This window comes from Cydia strobilella, chromosome 10, assembly GCF_947568885.1.
Source record: "Cydia strobilella chromosome 10, ilCydStro3.1, whole genome shotgun sequence".
Taxonomy (NCBI): Eukaryota; Metazoa; Arthropoda; class Insecta; order Lepidoptera; family Tortricidae; genus Cydia; species Cydia strobilella.
Genome location: NC_086050.1, coordinates 1,303,590 through 1,314,258, shown reverse-complemented (window position 1 = coordinate 1,314,258; position 10,669 = coordinate 1,303,590). Strand labels below are relative to the sequence as shown.

At 39.1% G+C, this 10,669-nt stretch overlaps 3 protein-coding genes and 1 non-coding gene across 5 annotated transcripts in view; 3 read left to right on the top strand and 1 right to left on the bottom strand.

Moving 5' to 3' along the window:
* LOC134744847 (regucalcin-like) overlaps positions 1–10,669 on the top strand; it is a 290,519-nt gene that overhangs the window by 120,141 nt on the left and 159,709 nt on the right. The window lies entirely within an intron of this gene.
* LOC134744824 (ubiquitin-ribosomal protein eS31 fusion protein) lies at positions 603–6,430 on the top strand. Its single transcript, XM_063678735.1, has 4 exons — positions 603–732; positions 3,094–3,228; positions 3,478–3,673; positions 6,227–6,430. Exons 2-4 carry the CDS (start codon positions 3,104–3,106, stop codon positions 6,371–6,373), a joined length of 468 nt encoding a protein of 155 aa, XP_063534805.1. The 5' UTR covers positions 603–732; positions 3,094–3,103; the 3' UTR covers positions 6,374–6,430.
* LOC134744822 (ribosome biogenesis protein NSA2 homolog) lies at positions 615–1,954 on the top strand. Of its 2 annotated transcripts, none has more exons than XM_063678733.1 (2): positions 615–732; positions 1,112–1,954. In XM_063678733.1, the coding sequence occupies exon 2, from the start codon at positions 1,132–1,134 to the stop codon at positions 1,909–1,911; it is 780 nt and encodes a 259-aa protein (XP_063534803.1). In that variant the 5' UTR covers positions 615–732; positions 1,112–1,131; the 3' UTR covers positions 1,912–1,954. The 2 variants fall into 2 exon arrangements, with proteins under 2 accessions (XP_063534803.1, XP_063534804.1); XM_063678734.1 differs by lacking the exon at positions 615–732 and adding an exon at positions 899–921.
* Positions 9,774–9,845, bottom strand: Trnae-cuc (transfer RNA glutamic acid (anticodon CUC)). Its single transcript has one exon. It is a non-coding gene; the product is annotated as a tRNA-Glu (tRNA).

Below are 10,669 nucleotides of genomic sequence, written 5' to 3'. Positions count from 1 at the left end.
AGGGAAGTTACACCATGGCACTTTAGTGACGTAACAAAACCGAACTTTGTGGGTTTTAGTACGTACTACAGATGGCAGCACTGTACAGGAGATATGTAGATATGCACTCTCCCCAGCAATGAGCAAATGAAATTCAATCAAAAGCATATAAGTTGTTACCAAAATATTCTAGATGATTAACAAAAAATATATTTTACTTTTAATTCTGCTTTATTTGTCTGTCAAACAACTTTGTCAGTAGAAAAAGGCGCGAAATTCAAATTTTCTATGGGACGATAATCCTTCACGCCTACATTTTTTAAATTAGCCACTTCTACTGACGGAATTGGCTTGAGCTACTTATATAATCTGTCAAGCCGTTTCCGTCAGTAGAAAAGAGCGGTATATTTAAATAATCTTAAGTTGTCGTCTCATAGAAAATTTGAATTTCGCGCCTTTTTCTACTGACAAAGCTGTTTGACCAGCTATAACAAAGCTTTTTATAGACTGTCTCATTTCAAACTTAGACAGAGAGAATCATACTATCTTTGTCTTACACTAGTACTAGCACCCAAAAGAAAATGATGAGTATAGTTTTTTGTTTTTTATTTACTGACAATTTGGTTTAACCATATTTTGAAAACCGGTAAAACGCTATCTACAAACCGGCAACACAGAACTGGCAACACCGATTGACAGTTTCCGGTTGCCAACTTCTTTCCTTCTTTCTTTGTGGCATGGTGTCGGCATAAGGTGAGTTCATCAATTATGTGCAATTTATTCTTTTTAATCATTGATAACTTTAATATTTTATTATATAATTAACCGCGTAAATCTATTGAGTCGGTGCAATTGTTGTCAGTGTATAATTTACCCGTCGGTGAAGTGGGAAACTTATTTTGAACATAAGACACGTGGATACAAAAAATTCTAGCATTTCAGGTTACTATTCGGTTTTTAATTAGTGATTATTATACGAAAATATCGTTTTAATTTATTGTTTTAACCAAAAACTGGAAAAACGTTGAAATTGTGCAACACTTGACACCGAAGAGGTTATGTCGCGTCGTGTTGGTTGAAGTATTGAAGTACGTCCATCTAATCCATTGATAAGACTATACTTTTGTTGTAGTTGCCGAATAAGCAACCACAATGCCGCAGAATGAATACATTGAGCGACACCAAAAGCTTTACGGTAGAAGACTCGATTATGAGGAGAGGAAACGCAAACGCGAGGCTCGCGAGCCGCACAAGCGGGCCGAGAAGGCTCGCAAACTGCGCGGCATCAAGGCCAAGATCTACAACAAGGAGCGCCGCAATGAGAAGATCCAGATGAAGAAGAAAATCAAGGCTCACGAAGAGAAAAATGTCAAACAGAACACTGAAAAGGTTGCTGAGGGAGCGCTCCCTGTATACCTCCTCGACAGAGATGTCCAGTCCCGCGCTAAAGTACTCTCTAACATGATCAAACAGAAACGCAAGGAAAAAGCTGGCAAATGGGATGTCCCGATACCCAAAGTTAGAGCTCAAGCTGACGCTGAAGTATTCAAAGTACTAAAGTCTGGCAAAACAAAGAGGAAAGCGTGGAAACGCATGGTTACAAAAGTCACATTTGTCGGGGAGAACTTCACTAGAAAGCCTCCGAAGTTTGAAAGATTTATCCGGCCTATGGCTCTACGTTTCAAGAAGGCACATGTTACACATCCCGAACTAAAAGCTACCTTCTGCTTGCCTATCATTGGTGTGAAGAAGAACCCAAGTTCACAAATGTACACAAGTCTTGGTGTGATAACGAAGGGTACTGTTTTGGAAGTGAACATTTCCGAGCTCGGTCTTGTGACGCAGGCCGGTAAGGTGGTATGGGGTAAATATGCCCAAGTAACGAACAATCCTGAGAATGATGGTTGTATTAATGCTGTACTTTTGGTCTGATTTTGTATTTATTTTGTTCCAATAAACCTACTGTGAAGCTTTATTTATTATTTTATTGACTCACCCGTTGTATCCCACATGACTTGTGCACTGTACTGCAAACAGAATGAAACTGTTCTACTCTGTTGCATGCAAGGGTTTTGTTCTGTTTGTTTACATGTCATTATGAAATGTACGGTCATTATATGAATCATTTTCTAATAATATTATGGCATGTCTGATCTTGTTTGGGCAGTTGAAATTGGAGCCCTTATAGAGATGGAAAAATTAAGTATGTTGTCTTATGTTTTCCTTTTAGTCATAATAGGAGTGTTTCCACTTGAAATAACACAAATTAAAATATTTTCAAAAGAAAAATAATTTGTTTTTTTTTATAGTTAAGATTGGCAGCGCCATCTCTCTTTGCCAATCTCATATTCTTAGACTGAAAAATTACGAAACTAAACATAACGTAAACAAAGTATGTTTCATGACTAAAATCAGAATATTTCATATAATAGTATTGATTGATAAATACATAAATAACCAAAATTTGAAATGTTTTTATAGCTTATTTGTGTACAATTATAGACTGAAATTTTAATGTAGGCAGGTAGGTGATTAGGGGTTATTCCCACTAGTTACCACCAAGTTTTTACCAGTGGTAACTATTGGGAATTTTTTTCTAACCTTTTACCACTGATGGGAATAACCCGTAATTAGGTTTACAAGATGCTAAAAAGTAAAAAAAATAAGGCCAATGTTGTTGGGTTTGTTAAACCAAAGAGGATATAATAAGATAGAGCGGTACTGTCATAGTAAATTTTGTAACCCCTGTAAATTCACTGCCATCTATCGACATACTTTAAAAGTAAAAATGAAGATTTATAAAATTACGTTAAAATGTATTTAAATATGGATATGGATAAATGATGTTCTTTAACGGATATGCGTTAAAATTATAAATAACAAACGAAACCGTCAACGCCCTCTATACGAGAGTAGGCCAAAGGTAGTGGCGCCATCTGATCGAGAATCAAATTTTCGAGGCACGTTTTTTCCTTAGACTGTATCCATCTATTACGGAATTATATCTATCTTTGGTAAACTTAGCATTTTTCCTAGTCATCTCATTCAACTCTTATTTAGGCATCAAGATATTTCTAAGTACATCAAAGCTCATAGACTTGTATTACTCATCAGGCACACCAAGATGCAGATCTTCGTGAAAACCCTCACGGGTAAGACCATCACCCTTGAGGTCGAGCCCTCGGACACTATCGAGAATGTCAAGGCCAAGATCCAGGACAAGGAGGGAATCCCCCCGGATCAGCAGAGGTAAGCCACTACATGCTAGTGTACAACAAAGTCGCTTTCTGCTGTCTGTCTGTTCCTATGTATGCTTAGATCTTTAAAACTACGCAACGGTGTTTGGGTTCATCCATTAACTACGTCACACGAATTTTGAGTTTTTTGCCCCCCCCCCCCCCTAGGTATATCGTCTCTCTAAAAAAATTCTCTACTTTTCATCATTAAGATTGCAACGGCCCAAAAATTCTTGACTCACAAATTTCTTTTTCCTCTCAGGTTGATCTTCGCCGGCAAGCAGCTTGAAGACGGCCGCACGCTCTCCGACTACAACATCCAGAAGGAGTCCACCCTGCACCTGGTGCTCCGCCTCCGTGGTGGCGCCAAGAAACGCAAGAAGAAGAACTACTCCACACCCAAGAAGATTAAGCACAAGAAGAAGAAGGTCAAGCTCGCTGTACTCCGATACTACAAGGTCGGTGTTGACTGTTTATTGATATCAGAGATGGGCCGAATATTCGGTAATTATTCGATTCGACATATATTCGAACCGAACTATTCGACCCGAATAAACATTTTTTTTAAGACGTCCGCTTATAGTTAGCGCGTTTGCACTTCGCGATCAGTTTGATGACACGTTTCTGTTTCTTTTCGTAAACATTAGCGGTCGGTCGGAAGGAGAAGGGTCAAAGTTATGAGTGCAGACGGAAGACCTGATTTAACTTGTTTCCAGTGTTTAAGGCAGTAGTGTTTAGTATTAGCCCAACTCTAAATGTCTCTAATGGATATAACGCAGCGAACAACACCTTTACTGTCATAATTTTCAAACTCCCAAAGTTAACGGAAACAAGGGTTCATCCATTAATTACGTCACACGAATTTCGAGGTTTTTTGACCCCTCCCCCCTCCTTGTCATACTTGGTCACATTTGACAAACCCCTCCCCCCCTGGTGTGACGTCACATTTTTCAATGAAATCGGCAAATCGAATTAAGTATTATTAATATTTTATCAAAATAGTTTTGAGAAAAGAAATATTAGTAATTTTATAACCCGAAACAGATTAGGAAAAAAAATAAAACGATTAAAAACGATTATCGTTCCAATAACTTGCAATTTAACTGTACAGCAAATAAAATAAATAAATTTTAAGTTAATGTGACATCACAAAGTTTGTGACTCTCCCCCTTGTCACAACATGTCATATTCTTGACCCCCTTCCCCCCCCTAAACGTGTGATGTAATTAATGGATGACCCCCAAGAAAGTTCAACATTCGCCCATTCAATGAAAAAAAAAAAGAATGCCACGCCCTCAGTAGGTACTCTACACTTACCTACACCTACGCCGGCCTTCCAAACAGGTTCAAAAACCTAAACCTGACTCAGGTATTCAATATGAAATGGTCCCAGGAATTTACAAACCCACTATAAAACGATTAAACGTACACGTGGCCTTGACGCCACGTCACCAAAGTTCCGTGACTCAACTGACGAGTTGCGACTGGTTTTGATGCGTCTGACGTCATTTTATACTTGCTAATTACTCCTATTCATTCTAAAAATAGTGTAGGGTCTATTAATTAATTACGTTCCAAACTTCAAACTATCCTAAGACATGCTGTCATTAAATAAAAATAAAAGGCTTTGCTTTTCAATCAAAATTGACTCAGTATTTTTATACTGATAAGATAACCCTTCCATGTAGAAGGGTAAAAAGGAACGGTCTTCCTTCAGATTCCAACGATTTATCTATGTTACATGTGATATTTAGATAATCGGCACAGAGATTCTGTACAACAATACAACAATATTTCACTACAATAGTATTTTAGCAAGTGCTCAAACATCGCACAAATGCAAATATATTTGCTTTACATCTCGAGGCAGGCTCCCGCCTCCCACTTAAAATATAAAAGGAAATTCCAACGAGCAAAACGACTAAACTGCTTAGTAAGCGTTCAAGTCGCGACTCGAGTCCCACATTTGAAAGTTATTCATGCTGCCCTGTGAGTCAACGGACGGACGAACAAGTCCGTACAGGAGTCCCATTCATAATGCGTTGCTAGAAATAGAAAGGAGGAAAAAGGATAAGAAAGGTTTCTACTAGACGAGACGAGACAGGGGCTCCCATACAACAAACGTGATTTTTTGCCGTTTTTTGCGTAATGGTACGGAACCCTTCGTGCGCGAGTCCGACTTGACCGAGCACTTGGCCGATTTGTTACTACTATATAGCCGAAGGGTCGTAACGTAACGGTTGAATGATGAATGGCTGTCTTGTTAATTTAGGGACCGTTTATTTTTTGTGAATTTTACGCTATATCTCAAACAGAACCGATTTGTAAATAATTTGACAAACTTGAGTTTTTTTAAACCATGACATTTTTTGCCTTAAGAGGCATTTACTAAGGTAAATATTTTTTTTTCGTGTTACAATTTTATCAGTTTATAAGCTGGCGTCGTCGTATTTACTCCTTATGAAAGTTCCCTTTTATCTCCAAAGCTGATTGGCCGTGTGCGATGTTATATTTGCGATCCTTCATAAACGAATGTAGCCGCGCGCCCAAAACGCGCGTGTATTTGGCGGCCAAAGGGTGATTAGAGTGCTGCTATATACTTTTCACCTCAGCAGCTCGAACAAGCCTACTTTCGTCACTCCGAGGAGTGAAACAAAGTAGCTTTTTAATTTAGTGAAGGCCAACTGCCATTTCATACTTTTATTACAATTTTTTTTCTTTTTTTTTTCTTGTTTCTCTGTATTATTCTGTGTAATTTGAAATACATTTTAACCTTTAATATGTTCTCACTACTGAGGTGAAAAATTATGTGTGCAACACGAGAGCAAAGTTATTTTACATCTCGTGTTTTTGAGTCCCTCGCTTCTCTCAAGATTCTAACTTAGAATATTTCGCTTTCGCGGGATTCAAAATAAACACTCGCTCAAGAAAAACCAACTTTCCTCTCTTGTTGCACAAATAACTATTATAAAGTTTTCACATTTTTGAACGTATCACAATGATTGTTCCAGGTGGACGAGAACGGCAAGATCCACCGTCTCCGGCGCGAGTGCACCGGCGAGCAGTGCGGCGCCGGCGTGTTCATGGCCGTCATGGAGGACCGCCACTACTGCGGCAAGTGCCACAGCACCATGGTCTTCAAGGACGACGACAAATAGGCTAAGTTACCCTACTGTAAGACGACTGTGGATGACGGATTAAATTCTTGACACAGTTATGATTATTTTTATTTTCCTAGGCCTTTACACATAAACACATACACATTTATATGGTAGAATGAGCTAGGCAACTATCGATAAAACCACAGATTTAATATATCGCCGCTATACTTACTCAACCGCGTATTCGTTGATGACAAAAACACCCGGATTCCGAAATATTCCGAATGAAAGAAAAGCGACATTTCCATCAAATGATTGTTGCAGATATGAGGTTGAGTAAGTATGGCGACGATATACGCTAGATTGACGCAAAAACCACGATTTGTATTGAAACCAAGCGTGCCGACTTTTTCATACAAAATTTACGCATAATATAATTTTAAAATTACTTATCTGTGATAGGAAATATGTTCTTGCCTTTGGGTGCTCGCAATTTTTGGGCTGAAGCAGTTAATTTTCATGCAACGAATAATTTTTTAAGTTTTCACGGATGTCCGGCTGCAACAACTGACGCGCGTGGCCAGTAAAGAGCGACGGTCAACCACGACGCTTGGTCGGGGTTCGGACACGCGAAGTAGATGCATTTGCGTCTTCTATGGTATATTTATTTCTGTGGATAAAACCGTTCATGCTAACAGTTGACGATATTGCATTAATTACCCCCCTTATTCATAAAACTTTACGGCCCTGATTTAGTTAAATTGTTTTATCCCTTTATTACAAAATACATAAGTCAAAATTACAGATAAAGGTAAACGACTCATAGCTAATTCAGGCCAGTAACGCGTTTATAACGCCATTAGGCGCTACAGCCAGCGTCAGATATACAGTGACGGCCAAATACTTCAGAACATCATTAGTCATATTGTAACGCGTGTGTTAAGATTGTACGACTATACCTATAGATGCTTGAAATAATGCAATATGTTCAGCGTTGGAGGTAATGGCGACCAAATGAAAGCAGGGAATACTGATATCTAGATTTAATGTTTACAGAAGGCTGGTTAGAAAAAGTGAGTTTATCTACATACATGTAGAAGCTTATATAGGTAAGTACAGCGCCACACTATGACACTACGGATTGGTTATGAACTATTACATACATTGACATAGCTAAGTAAGCTTATTGAGCACTTATACTAGTACACAATAGTTTCGGTAAATGTCACCTTTACATATCATAGGACTGTGGTGCCACCTACAGACGATTGAGACTTAATCCATCTAGATTAGAACCCTAACCGATATAAATCTTTTTGGTTGAAAACGGCACATTATGTGGCTAGGGTTGGAGACTACCATAAAGCTGGATTTTTGGCCGGTTTTGTTAACTTGTGACTTAACACACAAACATGAAAATATCACTGAAAATTATAACTTACGCCTGGACCTAAAATTTCTAATACACAGACACTGTAACAGTCCTAACATTGCCTTCGCTATATCCCTTGACCTACTTACCTTTAAAATTTAAATAGCTAGCAGAGGGCCTACCGCGAACACCGAAGTTCGCAAATTGCGTGCATCTTTCTCTGTCACTCTAATTACGCCTTAATCGGAGTAAACGAGAAAGAAGCCCGCAATTTGCGAACTACGGTGTTCGCAGTAGGCCCTCAGGACGGAGCGACCGTAGCAGCAGGATTATCAAGATGATCGAACAATTTGATAAAAAATAAATAAAATTATAAATACTTTGAGTTTCATTTGCCCTAATCGAACAGTATTTTTGACCCTAGAATGGAGTTCAATATAAATTGAAAACATGTAAATGGCCAAGTAAACTATCAATTTGAAAGTTTCTTGTAAAAAATTGCCATTTATATATATTCAGCTCCATTTGAGTCGGCAGCATGCAGCAAAAAATGTCCTGTGACCTGCACCGATAGATGCAACGTTAGACCTGGGCTGGGGGCTACCGCGAAAACCGAAATTCGCAAATTTCGGGGATCTTTCTCTTTTACTCCAATGAACGCGTAATTAGAGTGACAGAGAATTTAGCAAACTTTGATTTTCGCGGTTATAGCCCTGAACCTGGGATGTAGTTTTCCTCGGGCCTCGTAACTAGTCTGTCAAACAGCTTTGTAGAAAAAGGTGCGAAATTCAAATTTTCTATGAGACTACTATCCTTCGCGCCAAATTTTTTAATTTGCCGCTTTTAAGGGTTCCGTACCCAAAGGGTAAAAACGGGACCCTATTACTAAGACTCCGCTGTCCGTCTGTCACCAGGCTTTATCTCATGAACCGTGATAGCTAGACAGTCGAAATTTTTACAGATAATGTATTTCTGTTGCCGCTATAACAACAAATAAAAGTACGGAACCCTGGGTGCGCGAGCCCGACTCACTTGGCCGGTTTTTTCTACTACGCTGAACAACGCAATCGCTCTGTCTAGCACCAACATTGTGAGAGACTAAATATACCGACCGATACATTGCAAAGGCATCTGTTGCGATAAGATATCGGCAGATACCAAAATATATAGTTTGTCAAACCGAATTGTCAGTAAATAAGAACAAAAAAACTACTCATCCTTTTCTTTTGGGTGCTAGTACAATGTAGTTGTTTGGGTAAGACATTGTTTCTGTCTCTTATGTTTGAAATGAGACAGTCCTTTGACAAACTATAGTTGGTCAAACAAATCCTGTCAGTAGAAATAGGCGGCAAATTTAAAAAATGTAGGCGCGAAGGGTTATCGTCCAATAGAAAATTTGAATTTGGCTCCTTTTTCTACTGACAAGATTTGCTTGTGTTGGCTCTGTCAATAAGTACCAAAGAGAATTAAGTAGACAGGAGTGCTCACTCCATACATCAGTTTTGTTACCAAGTGTTTTTAGTTTTGTTAGTCCACATCTAGCGTCAAGTAGCGGAATTATCAGTACTGCTACTCGACACTAGATGTTGCGACTGACGAGAAGTGTATTGCTTAACAATTTACAACTAATATTATAAGCAGGAGTTGAAAATAGAGTTCCGGTTATAATATTAGCTAAAAATCGCTTTACGTTCGTCCCGACATCCGCTAGATGTCGACTACGAAAAAATATAGTCTTTTTGGAAACAAAACTGATGTAGCACTGTCTACTTGATTCTCTTTGATAGTACGTAATAGGGTAAAAGCAAGTAAAAGATATCGGCAGATGCCGTATCTGCCGATATCTTATAGTTACGTCTGTCTGTCGGCTTAAACACAGGTAAAGAAATACAGACGGCTACTTTAGCATTAATTATATTGTACAACGTTGTCTGGCACGGGGCACGGGAAATAAGATATATCCGATTTTTGTCTCCTGAACAAAAATATTAATTATAATATAATAAACCAAAAGTATTCATATTCATCATAAGATCGTGAACGTCGATTTGGAGAATGAATGAAAGTGAAAAAACCAAAAAGTGATTCCGATACCGGGAATCGAACCCGAGCCTCCTGGGTGAGAGCCAGGTATCCTAGCCACTAGACCATATCGGATATTGAATGTGCTGCCGAAATAAAATACCAAGCTCAACAGATTCTATAATTCGTTAAATATTGAACGCATTCTCGCGCGTATACAATGTGAACGATTTATTTTACGTTTTATAGTCTGAGACCGAGAGATTGCATGTAGCGGAAATGAGAATGTTAAGATGATGTGTGGTGTGACAAGAATGGATAGGATAAGAAATAAGTATATACGAGGAAGCCTGAAAGTTGCACCTATAGTAGAAAAAGTAAGAGCGAATCGCCCTAGCGTGGTACGGACATGTGATGCGGAGGGATGAAAGTCATGTGACGAGAAAGGTATTACATGTGGAGGGAAGGATCGGGAGAGGAAAACCGAGGAAAAGGTGGATGGAATGTGTGAGATGATATGAAACAAATGCAAGTGAATGATGAGATGACGCGGGACAGAGAGGTATGGAAGAAAAAGACATGCTGCGCCGATCCCAAATGAATGGGATAAGGGCAAGCGAATGATGATGAGTTCTGAGACCGGGGTCTGCAAACTATAGCTCGTGAATGGAGACTCGAGGTCCAAATGCCGTGCAATCGCCATCAGATATTGAACCGGCCAAGTTGTTCATAAATATCTGAACAAAGCCTCCGTAACCATCACATTAAGATATAGGTAGGTATTCGAGAATTTTGAGCACATTTGTCGCTCCGACAAATCTAACTGAGTCTACCACGAACACCAGTTTGCAAATCGCGGTAGGCGCTCTGGCCCGCGAAAAAGGGTTACCGTGGACTTGGAAGATTACAGCTCACAGAAAATAACCCGCGAAAAAGAAGCAGAAGAGCAGAAGATCTGA